The sequence below is a fragment of the Podarcis filfolensis genome, assembly GCF_964270895.1.
Source record: "Podarcis filfolensis genome assembly, chromosome: 14".
NCBI classification, from domain to species: domain Eukaryota; kingdom Metazoa; phylum Chordata; class Lepidosauria; order Squamata; family Lacertidae; genus Podarcis; species Podarcis filfolensis.
Window position 1 is genome coordinate 27,006,973 of NC_139616.1, and position 22,457 is coordinate 27,029,429.

The 22,457-nt window shown below is 46.5% G+C and overlaps 2 protein-coding genes across 8 annotated transcripts in view; one reads left to right on the forward strand and one right to left on the reverse strand.

Moving 5' to 3' along the window:
- FRMD5 (FERM domain containing 5) overlaps window positions 1-22,457 on the forward strand; it is a 129,301-nt gene that overhangs the window by 89,211 nt on the left and 17,633 nt on the right. For 5 of the 7 annotated variants that reach the window (XM_083586614.1, XM_083586616.1, XM_083586615.1 and 2 more), the window contains exons 2-7: window positions 11,183-11,287; window positions 12,699-12,741; window positions 14,523-14,601; window positions 20,571-20,668; window positions 21,197-21,320; window positions 22,361-22,448. In XM_083586614.1, the coding sequence (XP_083442740.1) occupies window positions 11,183-11,287; window positions 12,699-12,741; window positions 14,523-14,601; window positions 20,571-20,668; window positions 21,197-21,320; window positions 22,361-22,448 (537 nt within the window). Of the gene's footprint in view, window positions 1-11,182; window positions 11,288-12,698; window positions 12,742-14,522; window positions 14,602-20,570; window positions 20,669-21,196; window positions 21,321-22,360; window positions 22,449-22,457 lie in introns of those variants that run through there. The other 2 variants (XM_083586619.1, XM_083586618.1) reach the window with 2 other exon arrangements.
- Window positions 1-22,457, reverse strand: part of WDR76 (WD repeat domain 76) — a 67,312-nt gene that overhangs the window by 13,369 nt on the left and 31,486 nt on the right. The gene's annotated exons all lie outside the window — the stretch shown is intronic.

A 22,457-nucleotide genomic window follows, 5' to 3' on the forward strand; every position in this document is an offset into this window, starting at 1 on the left:
ATGTATTGAAATGTTTACAATATATATTTTTAATAATCCACATGTCTCCCCCATTCTTTGTTGAAAGTTCTTTCTTCTTGAATTCTTAATCTTCCCGTAAGTTTTGCCATTTCTGCATAGTCCATTAACTTTACTTGCTTTTCTTCCTTTGTTGGGACAGTGTCCTCTTTCCACCTCTGGGCAAAGAACATCCTGGCAGCCGTGGCTGTATACAAAAACAGTTTTACCTGTCCTAATATCACTATGACACCACTTTAAACCGTCATGGCTTCCCCCAAAGAATTATGGGAGTTGTAGCTTGTTAAGGGTGCAGAGAGTTGCTAGGAGACCCCTATTCTTCTCCCAGAGCAGTTTAACAATCAATCCCTCTTCCCAGGGAACTCTGGGAATTGTAGCTCTGGAAGGGGAATAGGGGTCTCCTAACAATGCTAAGCACCTTCACCAAACTACAACTCCCAGAATTCTTTTTTGGGGGGTGGGGGGAGGATGGAGAAGAGTCCAAGAACAAAGTGGAGGGTTTTCAGCATGTTGACATTTGCCCAAATGAGCAAGAGAAAAGTTGGAAATGGGAATCTGTCCCACTGAGAGCACCTGGTGAGAGGGTGAAGACAGATGAAAGACTTTTGAAATCCAGCGCACGAATTAAAATTTAAAGAGATAAAGACTCTAATTTGGGGCTTAAGGAACCAAGAGGCACTTGAAGCTCATTTCTCTTAAGTAAGTTCTCTTCCTGCGGGCTTATATAAACATATGGAGAAAAAAGACCTCCCATAATGAGCCTTGAAGGGAAAGATTAAAACGTCAGTTAACAGGAAGGAGGATTAGAGAGGAAAAGGGAATTAGCCTCAAAATGTATTTGCCTCAAATATGTCAAGATCACCACTTAAAAGTTGAGATTAAAGATTCAAGAAACTTTGCACCCTTCCCTCCCTTGACTTTCTGAGCAGATCTGTAAGAATAGCAAGAGTAGTGATGATGTAAGAAGCGCCCTGAAGCTGCAGGATGAGGCCGAAAGGAGCCCATCTAGTTCTGCTTCCTGTTCTCACAGTGGCAAACCAGATACTGCAATGGGAAGCCCACAAGCAACAGCAGCTCTGCAACAGCAGTTTTCCATCTTATGGTATTAAGAGGTAGACTGTCTCTGGGCATGGAGGTTCTGCTGTCATAGCAGACCTCCTTAAGATGAGAAGCCCACATGCAGGACCTGAGGGCAATGCATCTGGAGGGTACCAGAATGGGAGAGGCTCCTGCAAACCACCCTTAGATCAAATCTATGCTGACAGGTGCCATAAGAAAGCTGCAGAGATAGTGCAGGATAGTACACACCCTGGAAATGATCTCTTTCAGCTTCTGCCTTCTGGAAGAAGGTATAGGGTTATAAAGACCAGGACTAGCCACCTGAGAAACAGTTTCTACGCAAATGCAATTCTGGTTCTAAACACAGCATAAGGAGTCTCTATAGTATATTGTATTTTAAAATGGGGTTTCAGAGTTTTTAGGGGTTTTTGAATGTTTTATGTAGATTTTCAATTTCATTGTTCTGTATGGGACAATGACAATAAAGATATCGTATATCGTATATCATATATCATATATGAATAACTCCACAGCCTTTGCTCTGTAACCCTCAAAAACAGCATCAACATAAGCAGCAGCTGCTGGATCAGGCCAATGGCCCATCTTGTCCAGCATCCTGCTCTCAAAGTGGTCAACCAAATGCCTGTGGGAATTCCACAAGCAAGGTTTCAAGCACAAGAACCCTCTCCTTTCCTGTGGTTTCCAGCAACTGGTATCCAGCATTGCTGCCTCCCAAAAACAGATTTGGTATCATAGAATTGTGGAGTTGAAAGGGACCACATGGGTCATCGAGTCCATCCTCCTGCAATGCAGGAAACTTTTGCCCAACGTGGGGCTCAAACCCACAGCCCTGAGATTAAGAGTCTCGTGCTCTAATAACTGAACTGTCTGCCCAATCCCAATCACATTGCTTGTGGCTCTGAGGACTGGCAAGGCTGATTCTTTCAGCCTTGGAGGTGGTGCCGTCAGCTGAGCTCGCTTTGTCCTCACCTGCGCCTAGTCATGTCCTCTTCAGTCATTTAACATACAGCAAAGTGCAAGGCAAGGAATGAGCCAGGCTGCTGCTGCTGCTGTGATGGAACAAACCAATTTGGCAAAATTGAGGGGGGAAAGAATGGTATTTGCATGGGCGGGGATCTTGCCGGTGGTTTAACCAACCATCACCTTTGCAGAATGGCTTGGTGACTAACAGAGCCTCCCAATTGCCTGGGCTGGATGGTGTCATTCGCTTGCAGAGGGCTGATTAGGAGATCTCATCCCCAACTGCCTGAAGCTGGCGGCATTATCAAAAGTAATTACATAAATACCACTGTGACACCAGCCAGAATCTCATTAATTTCTCTTTTATATCTAAAGAACAATTGAGTTGCAGTTAGGAATATTAATGCCATCCTCCTTGCCTGAAAACCTGTGCAGATTGTACCCAACATATCCTAAAAAGGGAAGCAAAAGAGAACTCCCCGCCCCCTCCATGAAAGCATGTTTTCTGCTGCTCCAGAGGGTAGGATCCAAACCAAGGGATTCAAATGACAAGAAATAAGATGCTGAAAAGCATTGAGGTCCACCTCCAAGGTCTTCCGGTGGTTCCCTCACTGCGATAAGTGAAGTTACAGGGAACCAGGCAGAGGGCCTTCTTGGCAGTACTGCCCTTGGAGTGGAACAGCCTCCCATCAGATGTCAAGGAGATAAAGAACTACAGAACTTTTAGAAGGCCGCCCTGTATCAGGAAGTTTTTAATGTTTGACATTTTACTATGTTTTTATCTGTACAGTGGTACAGTGGTTGTTGTTGTTTAGTCGTTTAGTCGTGTCCGACTCTTCGTGACCCCATGGACCAGAGCACGCCAGGCACTTCTGTCTTCCACTGCCTCCCGCAGTTTGGTCAGACTCATGTTTGTGGCTTCGAGAACACTGTCCAACCATCTCATCCTCTGTCGTCCCCTTCTCCTTGTGCCCTCAATCTTTCCCAACATCAGGGTCTTTTCCAGGGAGTCTTCTCTTCTCATGAGGTGGCCAAAGTATTGGAGCCTCAGCTTCATGATCTGTCCTTCCAGTGACCACTCAGGGCTGATTTCCTTAAGAATGGATGTGTTTGATCTTCTTGCAGTCCATGGGACTCTCAAAAGTCTCCTCCAGCACCATAATTCAAAAGCATCAATTCTTCGGCGGTCAGCCTTCTTTACAGTGGTACCTCGGGTTAAGGTCCGTTCTTAACTTGAAACTGTTCTTAACCTGAAGCACCGCTTTAGGTAATGGGGCCTCCTGCTGCCGCCACACCGCCGGAGCACAATTTCTGTTCTCATCCTGAAGCAAAGTTCTTAACCTGAAGCACTATTTCTGGGTTAGCGGAGTCTGTAACCTGAAGCGTATGTAACCTGAGGTACCACTGTATTGTAAGCCACCCAGAGTGACAGGGGAAACCCAGGCAGATGGGCAGGGTATAAATGTTGTTGTTGTTGTTGTGTTTGCCTGGGTAGACGGAGAAAGGGTTGTCTGAGTTCATGTAGGTACCTGTGAGCTTTGCAAAGCCAATTGTACAAAGGGAACTGTCACATCATTCATTGCTCTACCTGCCCATGCGCCACACTCCCACACCGCCAGACGCCTACCCATGAGGGAATGTGGCTTTGGCGTTGAAACAGGTTCCCCATTCCTGCCCGAGGCCTTGCCAGCCTCCCAGTTGCAAGAAATATCCCCACTGTCGCAAGGATGGGCTTTTTGGAAAGAAAGCAGTGTCTGAAGTGAGCTGCTCTTTCCAGATGATTATCTTAGAGCAGCTGCTTCCTTGGAGCTGGTTGTCAATAAAATGAAACCCACAGGGTCAAGCTCCTCTCTGATCCATGCAGGCAATCTGTGCGCATTTGCACACACAGGCTGGTGTTCCTAGTGGAGACGTGTCTATTATCCAGTGTTCAGTCAAGAGTGGCTCCTGCATTATTCCCCAAGGATGGGAGATCAGAAGCAGGCAGAGTGGTTTGCTTTTATTATGCCAACGCAAAATGATAAAAAATAATAATCTCAGGAATACATAAAGGAAGCTGATTTGAAACGCAAATAGTGACAATCTGTTTGCAAAGGGGAAGTTGCAAATGATTGAAAACACCTGCATTTTGCACTGTCGTGGAGCATTTGCAAATGAAGGGTTTTGGAAATGGTTGCAATGCTGAGAAATACCCAATTTCAATAACCCTCTTGGTTTGCTCTGCTGCTGAGCCAGCTCCTGGTGCTCAGGTGCAACAGAAAAGGGTGCAGATGGATGAAGACCACCTCTTACCCCCAGTTGGTGTCCAGAGGCAGCATCAGTGCTCTGGAATGAGTTTGCCTGCTTGGTCCCTGCTGACAATTTATGTAGAAACGTTGTGTCAGGGATTTCTGAAAGACTGGCGGTGCTTATTGAGCCGCTTTTGAACTGACATAGCAATGGGAAAGCAAACGCCTTCCTTTTTTCCAACCCCAGTTTCCAAATTGCAAAGGACTTAACACTCAAGTTAAGAGAGCAACCAAACAACTAAGACAGATGGAAATCTCATTTCTGTAAGATGAAAAACAGTGATCCCAAAAACCTCCTAATCTAGATCTCTGGAAGGGACTTGCCTCCCTTTTCAAGTTGTTACTTTCATAAGAATGCAGAGAATTCCTTGGAGGACACATTCTTAATGATTAATTTAAAACCTGTTTAATTCAAGTTAGGGAGATCAAAGAGGAAACAATTTTATGCATATCAGTGTTTGCTTTTTGACACTGGAACCTCATTTCTCTGCAATTCAGCAGGATGCGGTTTGACTTGTTTTCTGTGATGTTTTCTCTGTTGAAATTGAAATGGAAAACATCTTGCAGGCATCAGGATGAACTCCGAGCATCTTCCCCCTGCAAATCCTTTTAAGAAACATTGAAGCAGGTTGGAGAAGAGAGTATGGGCTGCTGCCTGCTAGTGCCTGTTTCAAGTGGAAATCCTGCAGCCTCTGGTGCCTTCCAGGATTATTGGCAGCATTTGCTGTCACTACAGTAAAATACTATTTAAAGTTGCTGCAACAATATCAGAAGAATCCAGCTTTCGGGCTTTGCATGGCTGCCCAAGCAGAGAGAGAGAGAGAGAGAGAGAGAGAGAGAGAGAGAGAGAGAGAGAGAGAGAGAGAGAGAGAGAGAGAGAGTTCTCTATTGAATGAAGCATAAAGTTCTGCATTATAACTTTAGATCAATTTTTCAAGAAGGTGCAAACGTTTGCTTTTCCTCCGCTTCCTGGGATCTTGCTGTCTGCATGCGGAAATAATGAGAAACGTTACCATTTGTCATGGCAAGATAAAAAACAATGTCTCAAGGGATCTTGGAGGATCTTGTCTACCCTCCTTGCTCAGGATGGAACTACAGCATCCTTGACAGATGCTGTCAAATCTCTGCTTAAATATCCCCAGTGGAGGAAACACCATCACCTCCTGAGCATGTCTGCTCCATTGCTAGATGACCCCTCTGGCCTCTGAGACTTTTTCTCACTGTCTCATAATACTATCTATTTCCTCCACACTGTTCATGATCTTATACATCTCTGCCATTCATGCAGAACTGGCTCTGTTACAGGTGCCACATGATACCCGTTCTGCATTTGTAATAAATCAATATTTTCATAGGGAAGTACTTAACACTTTGGAACTCCCTGCCTATTGACACCAGGCAAGTGCTTCTGCTGGACTCTTGTTGCCACCTGCTAAAAACATATTTCTTTATAGACATGCCTACCCAGATACGCAGAATGTGGATGTGTGTTTTAATCTGTTTTTAGTTTATCACTGATTTTTAATTCTTTTTGAATGCTTTAAATAGTTGTTGTTGTTGTTTTTTGTATACTATTGTGAGGTTTGTTTGATTTTATAATCGGGCGGTGATGCCATTTCATTAATTAATTAATTAATTAAAGGCATTGATTGCCCTCTCCTCCATGTATTTGTTCAATTCTCTTTTAAAGCCATATAGGTTGAGTGGGGTACAAATAACATCATTATTATCAGTGCTTTTCTTCTAGGAAAAAAAGGTGCCAGTACTGTGTACCCTTGAGTACCGCTCAAGGCACTGATTATTATCATTATCACCACCACCACCATTATTATTAAACTTCTATAATGTCGCCTCTTACATGCCTTTTCTTAAAAAATATATCCTAAAAGCTGCAGCTTTTCTTCATAGGGGAGTCATTCCATCCCCCTTGATCGTTTAAATTACTCTTAAAGCCTTTCCCATCTCTACAATATCCTGGGGCGACCAGAACTGTGCACCATATTCCAAATGCAGCTGCACCATACATTTGTGTAGCAGGATTAAGCAGCCCTTGCTAAGCTTCAGCATGTGCTTCGGAAGGCTGTCTTTGTGATCTCCGGCGGGATGCCTGCTTCATTGCCTCCGTGATAACACACAACCACATTGCACGTGGTGTAAGGTGCCGTTGTAAAAGAGTGTGGTGCCCATTAGGGGCTGCTCATCCGTGAAGGGGAATAAGTGGAGGCAAGGTGGTGATTCACGGCTTAATCTTTGATTGATCCAACAACCCCAAGGTTCCACATCATGTGTCAAAAAAGAAAATGGGTGTCTTGTTCTAACAAAGCCTCTTGAACCAAACCATCAGACGGTTTTCAATGAAAGGATTGATGTACATAAACAGAGATGTCCGTGTGTGTGAGGGGAGGGGGGGAGAGGCTGCTTTGACAACAGCACACAGTCCTCTGGTTCCAGCAATGCTGCAAGGAGTGAGACGGCAGCACAGATGTTTCCTTCTCCTACATATAGAAACCTCAGAAATGTGGTTCTGTTGAAAGAGGCGAGCCCTTGTGGCTCCTTTTTCCTGCACAACTCTGCCTTCCTCTTCAAAGACGCTTCCAGGTCAGCTTGCAAAGAATCATAGAACAGTTGAGTTGGAAGGGACCCTAGGGCCCAGGTGAGCTTCCTTGGGGAAATGGTCCCACAATTGAGGCCACCGCAGATAAGCCCCCTTTGAAAACCCTGCAGCCACCTGAGCTGATTGGGGAACCAGCCATCTTTTAGGTACCCTTGTTCCACGTCTTGGTGGGTTTTCAAAGGCAAGGCTAGCCCTTTGATTCTAGGATATTGGTTCAGCTGGATCTTATTAGTGGCTCAAAGGAACGAGATGTATGAACTTTAAAATGTCTCCTTTTCTTTCTCATAATTGCTTTTAAAGAACGAAAATTCTCGGGCCAGATCTCTTTCTCTGCAGCAAATGATCAGAGCAACAGTGGAGAGGCAGGTCCATGCATCAAGGGACAGGGAACTTGGCACCTTCTGGTGTGGCCCTGCTGGCTGAGGCCTGGGGGGTATTGAGGCTATCTAGAGGGCTATTGATATCCCCCCCGGCCCCCCAGCTTTGCTGCGTTTGACTCCTGTCAGTGCTGCTGAGTGCTGGATAACAATCTTGTCTTTGAAGGCAAAGACTGGAGCAGTGAAGGAGAGCATTTGCCTGGGGCTGTGTGATGCCTGCAGGTGGGAAGCAGGGCAGAGGCCATGTCCCTGATGATCAAATTCTTGCAGCCAAGGAGCAGCCTCCTCTCCTGTCCTCCTGAGGCAGCTGCAGCTTCCCTTTGATTTTGCTGGTTTTTAGGGGGCTGCAGCTTTCACAGCTCCAAGAGTGCAGGTGCTGTGTGCATTGTCTATGTTTTGTTGAGCACATATTGTCCCTGAGCATCGGCTAGAGAAAACTAGCCTGGCCCAGAGGTCTAGCTTAGCCCTCAGCCGGGCTCCATACCACCATGCACCCTCCTGCTTCTCCCTGCAGTCGTGGTGGCCTTTGCGAAGCTTGGAGAGTTGTTTGCAAAAGGTCACCTCTCTCAGCGAGCAAAATGGGAACATAGCGGAATCAAGCTTGTCATTGCAGCAGCAGCCAGAATCCAGGCAGGGCTTGTTGACGATTCCAGATGCAGTGACATTTAGCGGCAGAGACCCCGGAAAAGCAGCTGTGCCCCAAGCCACGGGGGGCTCCAAAGTCACATGGCACAACTCGCCATGGCTGGAGGCTGTTTGATCACTTACAGCCCAGTTGCTCAGTCCATGTGCAAGAAGGAGGGGAGGCACGGATGCCACCAAGCCAGCCAGCCAGCCAACACCTCCCCATCCCAGCATGTGCTGTGTGAAAGGAGGAGGATTAGAACTCTGTCAGGTCATCAGCCCCACATTCTGTCTTGGCACATTCTGTCACAGCAGCCAACCAGTGCCCTTCTGCTTTTATAAGCACTAAGAGAAGGCGGGGGGGCATGATATTTGGAGATCCTGGACTTCATGAAGACAGCACATTCCTGCATGTGGTAGAGGAATCATGGGGAGGATTCTGGCCTGAGGATCTTGCTAGATGCTGAACCCAAAGGAAGCCGGGCCAAGTGCATTAATCAATCAATTAGCACAATTAATCAGTCCACTGGCTACAGACGCAAGCTGTATTTTCTGTCTTCCCTTGGCCTCTTCGAAAGGGTATTTGGCGCTTTCGTGACACAAAGCACTCAAAAGTATCCCAAACAGGTTTCCAGAGAGGATTGTGTTTGGAGTTCGCTGCTGCAGAGAAACTGTGGTTGTCGAATGCACCTAACTCCCCTGGATGTGCATAGGATGGCATTTTAACTTGGCTGTGAATCACTGGACTGATTTAATAGAACACCATAAATTGCTTGGAAAATACAGGATTTCCTGGATGGCAGGCGGGCACAGGATGGAGGGAGCCAACAAGCTGGGCTCAGGGCTGCAATTCTCCATAAGAACTGGTCCAAGTTAGAAACTGAGGCGGACTAGAAGGGCCGTTGGCCTGATCCACCGGAGCTCTTCTTATGTTCTTATGATGGGCCAAAGACAGCATTTTCGTGCATTTCTCTGCCTGTTTTTGCCTCTGGTATGTGGCCCCCAGAAGACTGCCTGGAAGGGAATGTGGCCCTCAGGTTGAAAAAGGTTTCTCTTCTTTCCCCTGTGCTAAATGGTTGGTTGTAGATTTGGGCTTCTTTTACCAGGGACCTGAGGTCATGAGTTCAAAAGGGAGGGGGTGTTGCTGTCCACACACACACACACACACACACACACACACACACACACAGCTAAACAGGCAGCTCTGAACGTGTGTGAACTGTGAAGTGCCACACTTAGTATTGGTGGCCTCTTGACAAGGCTGCCTCTTCCCCAGCTGATCTTCCTCCTTTCATTTCTCCTTCCTTCCTTCTGGCAACAGTGAATATTCCTAACAGAGCTTGAAATTAAACTCAATCTTTATCTCGGTCTGCTGCACTCTCCGCCTTGCAGGGACGTCGTCGAGGGCGCCCTGAAGGGAGCCAGGAGGAACAGGAAGGAGCTGCTACCAGATTCCCCAACAACAGCAGGGAGAGGCGCCCACACTGGGGGCCCTGCAAGGGCCAGGGAGGGGGTTAGCAATGGGTTGCCCTCCTACCTTCCGTGGTTGCTCATAAAATTGGGATGTCTCTCATCTAGACAGAGTTGGTGGGAGGTTAATGATATTGTAGAGTTGGGAAAGGATCAGATAAGGGCAACCAAAATGATTAAGGGGTGGAGCAAATCCCCTATGAAGAAAGGTTGCAGCCTTTGGGACATTCTAGTTTAGCTAAAAGACACGCAAGAGTCAACATGATAGAAGTTTATAAAACGGTGCATGGCATGGAGGGAATGGGTTGAGAAACATGTTTGTCGCTCTCTCCCAACATGAACTTATGGACATCCAGTGAAGCTGAATGTTGGAAGATTCAGGATGGATAAAAGAAAGTCCTCCTTCATGTTGCTCATAGTTAAAACTATGGAACTCCCTCCCACAGGAGGCTGTGATGGCCACCAACTAGGATGGCTTTAAAAGAGGATTGCACAGATTCATGGAGGAGAGCACTATTGATAGCTTTGAGCCATGATAGTTATGTTCTACTCCAACAGTTGGAGGCAGAACTGCCTCTGAATACTAGTTGGTGGAAACTGCAGGAAGGAAGAGTGTCTTGTGCTCAAATCCTGCTTTTGGGTTTCCCACAGGGCTCTCTGTTTGGCCACGGTGAGAACAGGATGCTGGACTAGATGGGTCATTGGTCAGAAATTATGGGGGCTGTAGTCCAACAATATCTGGAGAGCACCACAATAGCTCCCTGTTGTCTAAAAGGTATAGACAGTGCCAACTAAATCTGTTCAATGGCTGGCCTGCTTAACAGGGATTGAGTGCTGGTTGGGTGCTTGGCATTGCAGAGAAGATGAGGAGTGATGTGGTCTCTGCCTGAAGGAGAGCTCTGCCTCCGGTGGGCAAGAGGCGGGTGGAAGAGAGATGCCAAACATGGCAGCGGACAGTAGAGGGGAAAGCAGAAAGTGGGTATTGTAGAATTAAGGAGATGGAAGAGGTCATTTATCCACCCAGCGGGTCTTCTGGGAAGGTTGAGGATTCTGCAGAGCCTGGAGGTTGGATATATTGACATTGCTGTCAAATGCTCCACCATCAGCAGTGCATTTATCCCTTTCTTTGCCTGCTGGAAAACAGTAAACCTGACATTTGTAGTTTAAGCACTGATCTCCCTTGATTCTATAGATTTGTGTAATTAGTTGTCTGTTGCCAATTCCAGATCTGTTCAGAACATCGTTCTGCCTATGTGCACAAGGTGGGATTTACCAGGAGAGGTGTCCCTGGCCAAAAAATGATCTAAAATGGCTGGTTTAGCCCAGGGAAGCAGTGAGGGTGCCTCAGAGGGTTCCACCCTGGCTTTAGCAAAAGCTGTTGGAGGTCCAGGGTCCCTTTCATAAGCCCAGATTCCTTGGGGTGGGACTCATGTTATCGTGTCCCCTTGTCCACATATCTCAGCGATTCCACATGTCATAGGAAGCTGCCTTATGCTGAATCAGACCTTTGGTCCACCTAGCTCTGCATCATCTACGCTGACTGGCAGTGCCTCTCCAGGGTTTCAGGCAGGATTCTTTCCCTGTCCTACCTGGAGATGCTGAGGATTAAACCTGGGACCATCTGTACGCAAGGCAGATGCTATGTCACTGAGCCCTTCCTGGTTCATGAGTCTGTGTTCAGGCCATTTGGTAACAGTCACGGTGGTGGCTATTGTTCCCGCTCTGATCAGGGTCCTTCCTTTGTTTTGCAGAGAGATGCAAAAGGGCAGTACCTCTTCGACCTCCTTTGCCATCACCTGAACCTGCTGGAGAAGGACTACTTTGGGATCCGCTACGTGGACCCCGACAAGCAACGGGTGAGTCCTGCGGAAAAGGCCCAGCTTGGTCAGGCTTCAAAGCTTGGAGTGGGAGTTAGCAAGGCCTGGTGCTGCAGTGAAAGCAGAACAAATAAATTATGCAGAAGCAAAAGCACTCTATGCAAATTGGCTGCCTTTGCAAAATTTATTCAGGGTGCAAAATCTGACCTCCTTGCTCTGCAGCATGGGGCTTCTTGGTTGCCTGCCATTCAACTGTGAGCCAGCCCTTCACTCCAGAGAGAGAATGCAAAATGTGGATACGGCCCCAACTCCTGCTTCCTGACTGTGGGGGGTGGGGGGTGGGTTGGTTGAGGCTGGCTTTGGTTTTTCCAGTTGGTGCTCTGCTTTCCCCTCTGCAGGAACCCTTCCCATTGCTTGACTTAGTTGTCAAGGTTTATATTATTAATTACATTTATATCTCACCTTTCTTCCAAGTCACCCAACTTGTTATTTTTAAATGAAAAGCAGCCCTGGGGTTGCTGCACATTTGAGCAGAGAGGATGCGTACTGTACCCCCCTCCCCACTGGACATTTTCTTACTTAAAATCCCCTAAGCTGCTTTCGCAGCAGTGGGGAAAAAGATAATTGCATCTTTGCTTTCATGGGTGGAAAAACAGTTGAAGGGATCTCATTTTGAACAGGAAAAAAATGGCCCATGCGGAAAAGGTTTGTGTGCTTATTTATTTAAAGCGTTTTACTTAGCTCTGCATTCAAAAAGGCCCCCAATAGCAAATCAGTAAGAAATGAGACAGACCCTGCCTTCAGGCTTTCAATCTAAAAGATGTGATATGAAAGGGAAATGGGATGAGGAGGGAAGAGGAAAAACCAATAATCACTGATTTTTAAAAGTCTCATAGTGGTTCCAGCTGGGATGGACACAGTTCAGGGACAGAGGGAAGGAGCCAAAGGGAGCTGGTCTCTAAGCAGAACTGATACAGTGGCCCTGTTTCCCTTCTCTCCCTCTATGGCAGCCTGATGAAAGAACTGCTGATAGTGACAGCTGAGGGAGAGGAAGAGCCGGACACAGCTGGCCTCTCAGCAAAGCCAGTGGAGTGGTCCTGTTTCCTTCCTTCGGTTGCAGCCTGATGGAATGGTTGCTGCTACTGTAGGTGGTAGCTGGGGAGCCAAAGGCTGCTGATCATCCAAGAGATCCAGTGATGTGGCCATGCAAAGCTGTGCATCTTTTCCCCTTGGCCATTCCTCCAATCCAAGTTGCAGGCTGCCTCCTTAAAACAACACAACGACCAACCAAAACATCCCTGTAAGACTGCCCCTGAAACTCACCCTGGTCCATCTAGGTCAGGACCCTTTGTAATCCAGTTTGGTTGTCTGCATGAGGCCCTCCCCACAGGTTTTGTAGCTAGTGCTTTGCTTCCCCCCATTTTGAAAACTGATTTCTTCTTCGTTTCAGCACTGGTTGGAATTCACAAAGTCTGTTGTGAAGCAAATGCGATGTAAGTATTGCCTTGTTAAGAGAGCCGAGACAGTGAAACAGCCCCTGATGTGATGGAGGGAGCAGCTTTCGATTCTACCAAGGGGCTTGGGGTGGCATGTCTTTTTGTCGCAAAGTGTTTTTGAGGTTTTATTACAATCAAGTTGTCTTTACATTTTGTTGAATTACTAAAATAAAATAGGAGCAAAAAGCTTCTGCACTGGCCTGGACAGTGCTTTATGGAGTTCCTCCCCTACAAAGAAAGCTTGCAGCATTTGGAACTTTTTCGTTCCGAGAAAAGGCAAATGATAGGTAACATGGTAGAAGTTTATAGTTAGGCATGGTATGGAGAAAACGGATAGAGAAAGATGTCATAAGATTAGAACTCGTGGACATCCAGTGAAGCTGAATGTAGGAAGATTTGGGGCGGATAAAAGAAATAACTTCTTCATGAAGCACATAAAAGGAAGTATGTCTTTATGCAGCACACCGTTAATGTATGCAACTTCCTCCCTCAGGAGGCAGTGATGGCCACCAAGCTGGATGGCTCTAAAAGAGGATTAGACCAATTCCTGGAGGAGAGGGCTTTGGGTGGCTACTAGCCACAATGCCTATGCTGTGCCTCCAGAGTTGGAGGCAGTAACGCATCTGAATACCAGTTGCTGAAAACCACAGGAGGGGAGAGGGCTCTTGTGCTTGGATCCTGCTTGCAGATTTCCCATGATGGGCATCTGCTTGGCCACTGTGAGAACAGGATGCTGGACTAGATGAGCCATTGGCCTGGATCCACCTTTGGGACTCTCCTTGTGCATGAATGTCCTCATGGGACATCAAACTTTCCTGGTATTTTCTAAGCACCTTTGGACTTTAGGAGCTATCACACTTGCTTCTAAGGAACTGGCTGATCCCACTTCTCACACCATGTATTATTTGACTTGACTTTTTCCTGTACAGTGGTACCTCAGGTTACATACGCTTCAGGTTACATGCGCTTCAGGTTACAGACTCTGCTAACCCAGAAATAGTGATTCAGGTTAAGAACTTTGCTTCAGGATGAGAACAGAAATCATGCTCCGGTGGTGCGGCGGCAGCAGGAGGCCCCATTAGCTAAAGTGGTCCTTCAGGTTAAGAACGGACCTCCGGAACGAATTTAGTACTTAACCCGAGCTACCACTGTATTGGTGTTTTTTTAAACCACAAACTCCAAACAAATGTGTCTCTTCCTACTAACATCACTTTGCTGCACAGAAGGCTCATTCTTTCTTCTGCACATGTGGCCATGAGTTGTATGTGCACTTGTGTCTGTGTCCAAGGGCAAGTTCCTCATCATAAGCTTCACCTCTAGTTTCAGCCATTCAGTTTCCTCATTAGACATCTTTTTGGGTGTCCAGTTCCCAGCCTAGGTTTTTCCTTTATGCTCTTCAGCTCCCAGAGTGGCTTGCAAATATCAGCGAAAAGAAACCCTAAGCCCTCTGGCTTACAGTTGAAAAGTTATGGCACAAAAGGAAAGCGGATTGATGGGGAGGAGGAAATAAGTGCTCTTTCTTAGTACAGAGTTGTTGCAATGACTTGCTGGAGTGGTCATTACAAAGATGAGCTTGCACCAGGAAGAAGAGTGTATTTGCTCACTGGAATTTGAGTGTAGCGTTTGGGATGACGGAGTTAGGGGGATTGCCAAGCTGTGCCTTGTGCCTGGATCTTGCCTGGAGAGATAGGCTTCTAACAGGCCATGGGTGGTGGTGGGGGAGGCTGTTGTTGATTCTCCAGCTGATATGCTAATCATGATGCTGTTCTCTCCTGCAGCACAGCCTCCGTTCACCATGTGCTTCCGGGTGAAGTTCTACCCTACCGACCCTGCGGCCCTGAAAGAGGAAATCACCAGGTAAGGCGGGGGGGGGGGTGTGCCTCCTTTCGGAATTTGCGTTCGGCCGAGCTACTCCTCCGGTCGAGCCCTCTGACAGTGATTAACGACCTGAGCCTTTGATGAGGCTCCAGGCACATTCCCTCATTACGCAGAGTATTCAAGCATCAGCTAAGGATGAGAAATAGGAGCTATATTGCTAAGAGTTTTATTTCTAACTACGCAGACAGAAAAGAAATATACATCCTCTCTCTGTGAAAGCAGAGAGGCAACTGGAACAAAGGAACAGGAAACCAGTAATATCAACATCCGTCTCCCGTGAGACTTTCAACAGTCTGGAATCTCTGGAATGTAAACAGAGTCTTGTGACTCCAAGCACTGCACAGTGGCACGAAACAGAAATCCAATACCTCCCACATCATTAGGTCTCGCCACAAAAGGAGCTGATTGTGATGTGGGGCTGTGGAGGATCCTTGGGCATTTTGCAAAGGGGTAGCTTTGCCTCCCCACGCAAAAGACATAGAAAGTGTCTGCATATTGAGACATTGTGGAGACATTAGAATCTGCCCTATACCCAGTCAGAACTTGGGTCCATCTAACTTAGTACTGTCGACCCTAGAAGCCTCTAGGGTTTTAGGCAGAGGACCTTCCCAGCCCTGCCTAAAGGGGCTCCTTCTGCATACAAAGCAGGTGCTGTGCTGCTGAACAACCAACTCTCCCATCCAAGGCACCTTTCTTTACTGCTGTTTGGTTCACCAAAAGCAGAGTACCAGATTTTCCTGATGTTGCCATTTTGTAGAAAAAGAGCTTTGCGGAGCCTTGGAAGCAGATGATCCACTTAACCGTTTTCCTGAACGCAAAAAAATGTTATTTGACAGTCAGGACACTATGATTTCTTTGCAGACTCCCATTGTGCCAAGTCAGCTTCTCTGATTGTAAGAGAAGAGCGATGTAGCTTCTTCTCAAACAGAGAAATTGTGTGTGGCGATGAGCTCTTGCTCATTTGTATAGCAGGAAACAAAGTCGTGTCTGGGGTTGTAAAGCTGCACTCTGTTTCATAAATTGGAAGCCAGGTTTTCTTCTCTGCTCCTCTTATATCTCAGGTATTTTTAAAATCTAGAAGACTATTCTGAATTTTCAAAAAAATGTAGGGCATAATGTTGTTTTTGATCAATCTTCACCAACACTTGCTCTGCTTTTAAAAGAAAACTGAATGCCACTTAATATTAATTTGCAAGATGTGATGTTCTATAACTGTTTCTGGGAGCCCAGATGTCCTTCTTAAAAGATGACAGAAGAATGTTAAGAAGAATAGTCATGGTTTTGCTTGACTGAGGGAAGCAAGATGCTCATGAATCAATAATGGCCACCTGTTCTCTATCTCGTTCTCCCCTCCCCGATTTCACAGTGTTCTACTGGGCTGGGACAGCTTCACCTGGCCTCCCCTGACTCTTCCTCCAAAAAAAGCCTCTTGCAAGATTTAAACTCTCTAAGGTCTTAGTCCAGAATTAGAATGCCATGCTTTGGAACAGGGAGTGATTTATTTTGGCAGTGCAAAATGTCCAGTACTGAATGCCTCAGGGTGAGGCTTTGGCCAGCTGCTCTGGCTCCCAAATTCGTGGTCCTTCAACAGGGATGGGTGGATTCCGTCCTTTCCAGTTTTTCTCAGTTTCTTATTTTTTTTTCTAGTATTGCCACATCAGTTTTTGATATTTATTTTTAAAGGGTAAATCCAGATTAAAGCGGTGGCAGACGGAATTATGGGCCTGCGTTTTTATGCATGTAGATGCTGCAAAAAACAACAACAGACCTTACATGAATGAGGAGCCCCCATTTCTCAGTAAACATCTGCCTGGAAGCTCCCTGAGAGTCCCCTGAGGCTGTCTAGTGGGATATGGGCATGCGCAATCCTCATTCTAATCAGCCTTTCTGTAGGGCTGAAGCAAAAAAGGGTGTGGAGGGGGTGCTTGGAGCCTCACCAGAGAACTGCTATTGAATTGCTACTCCTTTGTTTTCAATGATGACTGCACATAATGCTCACTGAGCAAGTGCAAGGTTCTGTAAGTCATATACATGGAAAGTTCGTGGAAGTTTCTGGAAAGAAGGTCTTTTACCAGTGTGCATTGAGAAGGTGGCTTTTTGCAGATGCTCACCATCATGATCAGAGTTGGAGCCTTGGCTTTGCTTCCTCCCCCCCCCCCCCCTTGCCAAGAATCAGAGCAGCAGGCAAAAAGCCTATTTTGTTCTGGTGAGGCTTGGTTGGGGCAGCTTGCAGCCAGTGCAAGTGTAGAAAACATGGATTTTGGCCATTTCAGGTGGTCCGTAAACACGTTATCAGATGGAAGGATGAGGCAGCCTGGTGAACAGTGAAGTTGATGAGCTTAGCTTTTTCTTCCCGAAAACAGCTGCCAGGAAGATCTGAGCTATTGACAGTATGTCAATGTCCACCTCTGGCTTGGGTCGGTTAATTTGGGGATCTAATCAGGGTTGAAATTTGCTCACTACTAGTGACACAGGGGCACAGGGAGTAAAGCATAACGAGTTAACTCCACAGACTCAAGGTTATAACTGAAGCAAATCAATGTGGTTATTGTTGTATAATGCTCCAATTAAAAGAGTTTATTTCCTTTCCCAACTGAAGATTTGGTTTCCTAGCCCCCACAGCCCATAATTCATTTCTAATCTCTGTTATTTTGTAGTTTACTGGGCACTTTGGGATAATGTCCTGCTTTACCCAAACAGCTGGGAGGGAGCAGGTAAATAAGAGATGAGGCAGGAGCAAGGGAAGGAGGGAGGAAGGAAGGAAGGAAGGAAGGAAGGAAGGAAAGAAAGAAAGAAAGAAAGAAAGAAAGAAAGAAAGAAAGAAAGAAAATGATGCTCTGTACAACTTTCATCATGATCAGGAACTGGACCAGGAGAAGATTAGTTTACCTAGGTGAGCCCAAGTGGGATGCAGGCTCTGGGGGAGCTCAGTGTGGTACACATGGTTCTGTCCTTCCCCATTTAATCTTCACAACAAGTCTGTGAAGTAGGTTAGGCTGTGAGGGAGTGACTGGCCCAAGGCCACCCAGTGAGCTTCATGACCAAGTGGGGATTTGAACCCTGGTCTCTCAAATTCTAGTCTGACATTCTAACTACTGCACCACTCTGGCTGTCAGTATTTTACTGATGCTATGATGTTCCCTTCAATAGTAGCATCATCCAAGATGCCACACAACTGTTTCCTAGAGTCAGCAAAAAAAGAAAAAGAAAAAAGGCAAGCAACCTGTACAAAGTAGTGCAGAGTTTTGTTTTTAAATTCTTCTCGCCCATTTTAGTCCACCATGGCTGCTCATCTGTTGCAATTGATGGTTCTTCAAGCCGAACCGAGTGCAGAATAACAGGGTACAATCTGGGTGGTAGCAGCTCAGTTTGGGTGCTTATTTGGAAAAAGTGCACAACTCCCTTCTCCTTGGAATCTGCCAGGGTGGATCCCAGGCTTCCAAGTCACCCTCACAGCTGCCCTGCTTGATTTGCAGATTTTATGGTAAATGCTTCTTTCAGCAACTGCTGCATTGTGCATCCATTAGGCCTGAATTTGAATGTGGAATGGCCAGTAGGAGGTATGGCTGGCATTATGTCCATGGTTGATATGGTAATCAGGACTGCTCAGAGGTCAGTGCCTTGACAGTCATCGAAGATAATAAGGCAAATTGAAATCCCATCCAGAAATGTATTTGGGGAGGCAATGGAAACCCAACCACTTCAGGTCATCAAAACAAATCCTTGCAATCCCAGAATTTGCAGAGGAAGAGGCTGGTTGCTGCAGGTGCGGGCTGGAGCCAGTTGCTGCCCTGGCTCCCGGATAATCTGGCTTTACATATTTTCTGGCTGCCTGGCCCCCTCTCTTGGCATATCTCCCTCGTGCAGGTGAGGAATTAGATTACTTTCTCTGTCCCTGCAACCCAGCAATTTCTGCTTTTCATAGCCAGGAGATTTTAAATGGGGGCAAACCTAATTTTAGCTGGCATGTCTGTAAGCTAATTCATGTCGTCTCTCAAATCTTCTGGGTTGGAAAGTCAGAGAATGTAACAAATGAGAAAGTAGGAATCAAAATGGTTAACTGCCTGGCCGTTGGTGAGTCAGTTCATTTCAGCTGAAAAATATGTCATTTCTTAATATCTCCAGTGAAAGTAAATCCAAGGGTTTCTTAATTCAGGTTTATTGAAGAAAGATGATCATTTCTGCTTGCTAAAGATACAGGCAAACTCTTTATTTTCTGGAACGCTTCAAATCAAAAGGGAAAATGGCACAACTGAGCACTGATTTCACTAGTGCGAAGCAAGGACCAGGGCAAAGTAAAACTTCTCATTTTAATAAGCAAATAAAATTAAAGTGATCAGTGCTTCTGAAAAGGTTGGACAGCAATCAGGTGCTCAGCGGAGGAATGGCTCTTTGTGGAAATGGATTTGAACACCCTAGGGGCCCCCTTTGCTCCTGCCTTGACTAGTGTGGCTCAACATTCCACTGCAAAAGTGCAGGAATAGAACAGTGTGCATCCAACTGTGCACAGAACTGTCCTGCCTCCCAGTTGTTGAAGAACAGGAACCCAAAGAAAGATTCTTTCCAAAGGCAGGGTGGTCCAACACACAGCCCCCGAGGCCAATCTTGGTGGCTTTCCAGCTCCCCACCCTCTACCTCATCCAGGGCAACACAGCCAGGCTGGAGGAGACAGCAGTGAGTGTGTGTGCTGCCGCTGAAGGCAGGCTGTTGCGGCAGCTGTTCCTCCTCCACTGTTGCAGGAGCTCTGTGCAGCCACCAGGCTGTGCTCTCGAGCCCACTCAAAGCGTGGCTGCATCACCAGGCTGATAGCGGTCTGGAGCACTGGAGCTTCCTGGGATGCGGGCAGTACAGAGAAGAAGCGTGGTGTGTGTGTGAGTGTGTCTGTGTTTCAGTATGGAATACTTCGCTTTCTTTCTTGCAATACAGAGAGGTCTGAGCTTTGGGGTGCACTGATTGGTGGGGGAGAGAAAGGAATTTTGGTGCCAAGAAGCATGGGGTAGGTCTGTGAACAAGCATTTTCAAACATGAACTTCATAAAGTCCAAAACTCTATAAACAACTTAGCAACACAATTCACTCAAGATTTGCCTGTGGATGTCAACAATGAACCTCAAGGCGGACATTGATCAACATGTGACGAATTCTCTAGTTCGCGCATCCCACTGATGTCTGCATTGTTAACAAAAATGCATGCATCTTTTTGCGTATTAACTCTATTTAATAAATAAGTGTTTTGAATCTATTAGTTTTTGTATCTAATTAAATCTATTGTTCTATTTAAATATATATGTTTAATTAAATACATTAATTGTGTATGTATTTATTTATTTAAAAAAAACACTATATTGCAAACACTTTAATTTACAATATGGAAATTTAATTCAGTGTGTGGCTGTCGGGTTCTCTGTCAAAGTGCTCTTGCAGCCCATTTGGTCTGGGAGGTTGGACTGCCCTGCTTTAATGCTTAGATTGGTGCGATCTATATGCAAATTGCTGAGGCACAGTGGGCAATACAGAGTTTTGTACAGATGCATAAAGGCAGGTGATCTAACTACCCAAATTTCTCCCATGGCCACCAACCTTGGATGGCTTTAAAAGATCAGATGAATTCATGGAGGGGAATATGGGTGTCATTGGCTTCAAGCCACAATAGCTATGCTCTGCCTCCATGGTTGGAGACAGTGATGCTTCTGATTATCAGCTGCTGGAAACTGCAGGAGGGGAGAGGGCTGTTGCACCCAAGTCCTCATTGCAGTCTTCCCTTTGGGGGCATCTGGCTGGCCACTGTGAGAATCTTTCTTCTGTTCTTTATTTCTGCAAGTGGAACAAATGGGAGAGGCCTTGCTATGAAGCCCTGCTCCTTGTAAGAACTGCGTAGCGGAAGCTACTCAAGGTTGGCTCTAATGAGAGGCGTCACTGACTCCCTGTTTGCTGTGGTTCTCTTGTCAGGTATCTCGTCTTCTTGCAGATCAAAAGAGATCTCTATCACGGCCGCCTCCTGTGCAAGACATCAGACGCTGCTCTGTTAGCTGCCTACATCCTTCAAGGTAATGCCTCTTGGCAAGGTACATTTGCTTTCCATGATAAGTACTGATGGCATAATTTCAGCTACAAGGGCACCGTGCATAGGAATGCCATATGGCTGCTGTCTTGGGCTCCTGCTTCTGGGCTGCTCTGCCATCCGGGGCAGGGATTGGTGGAATCCTATACGTCCCATATTGATGGCTACTAGCCATGATGGATGTTATGTTCTGCCTCCACAGCTGGAAGCAGCAATGCTTCTGAATACAAATTTCTGGAAGCCGCAGGAGGGGAGAGTGCTCTTGTGGTCGAATCCTGTTTGTGAGTTTCCCACAGGCATCTGGCTGACCGCTGTGAGAACAGGATGCTGGATTAGATGGGTCAATGGCCTGATCCAGCCAGGCTCTTCTTGAGAGCACCAGCTTGGGGAAGGCTGTGGCATTTAGTGCTCTCTGACTTGACTTGGCTCCATATACTGAAAGGGAACAGAGCAGCCCTTGCCTGGGCCTGTGGCTGATTCCTCTCTCTCTCTCTCTCTCTCTCCTGTCCTTCAGCGGAGATTGGCGACTATGACCCTGGAAAGCACCCTGAGGGCTACAGCTCCAAGTTCCAGTTCTTTCCCAAGCATTCAGAAAAGCTGGAAAGGAAGATTGCAGAGATCCACAAGATTGAGCTCAGGTGACCTTACAGCTCTGTGCTTAGTCCGGATCCTTACTTGGGGGCAGGGGGTGGGTACGCAATCCATTCTTAGGTCTGCAATGAAAATTCAAGCGGACACAAATCTGCCCTGAGATGGGACGTGCCTGGGGGTGAGGGCATTAGGCGGGGAGGGGGGATGAGTAGTGGCCATCCACCTAGGCTGCTCCTTCAGAGCTGTCCCTGCTCCACTAGCCATCCCAGTCGGAAATTATTCATTCATTTATTTATTAGGTTTATTAGTTGCCATGTGCTGATGAAGTAAAAGCCATCAAACAATCCCAACATAATAAATCCAGCTGTTAATAACTAGAACAGGAAGACCTAAGTAAAGTTTTATAAAAGAAAATTAGGCCAGTTTGCAGAAGCATTTGCAGCAGCCCAGAGGGTCTTAAATGCAGTTGGCCTAGCAGGGCTCACTCTCCTAGCTGGGATTCCTCAGTTGACCCTTTGGGTCCTTTCCAACTCTACAATTCTGGGATTCTTCCAATGCACTGTGGATGGGCACCCCCACACTGGCAAAAGGGAAAGGCCACAGGCAGACGACAGAGGTCAGGCCGAGGCAGCGACCCAGATGGGTACCCTGGGACTTCCTAAGGGTTGCACCTTGTTCTTTAACAGCTGTGGAACAGGCAGAAATTCAACAGGCACCATATGGCTAAGATGTGAACTTTTCCTTTTCTCCTCACTTTATTTCAACAATTTGTATACTACAGTGGTACCTCAGGTTACATACACTTCAGGTTACAGACTCCGCTAACCCAGAAATAATGCTTCAGGTTAAGAACTTTGCTTCAGGATGAGAACAGAAATTGTGCTCCGGCAGCACGGCAGCAGCAGGAGGCCCCATTAGCTAAAGTAGTGCTTCAGGTTAAGAAGGGACCTCCAGAACGAATTAAGTACTTAACCCGAGGTACCACTGTACTTCATTGCATTTGTCTCTTTACCTATGAATGTAAACAGGGCATGTTTTGATTCAAGTTGATTTCCCCCATTTCTCTCTTTTCCCCCCTCTCTTCCAGTGGTCAGACACCAGCTACTTCAGAGCTAAACTTTTTAAGGAAAGCTCAGACCCTGGAGACGTACGGAGTTGACCCACATCCGTGTAAGGTACAAAGC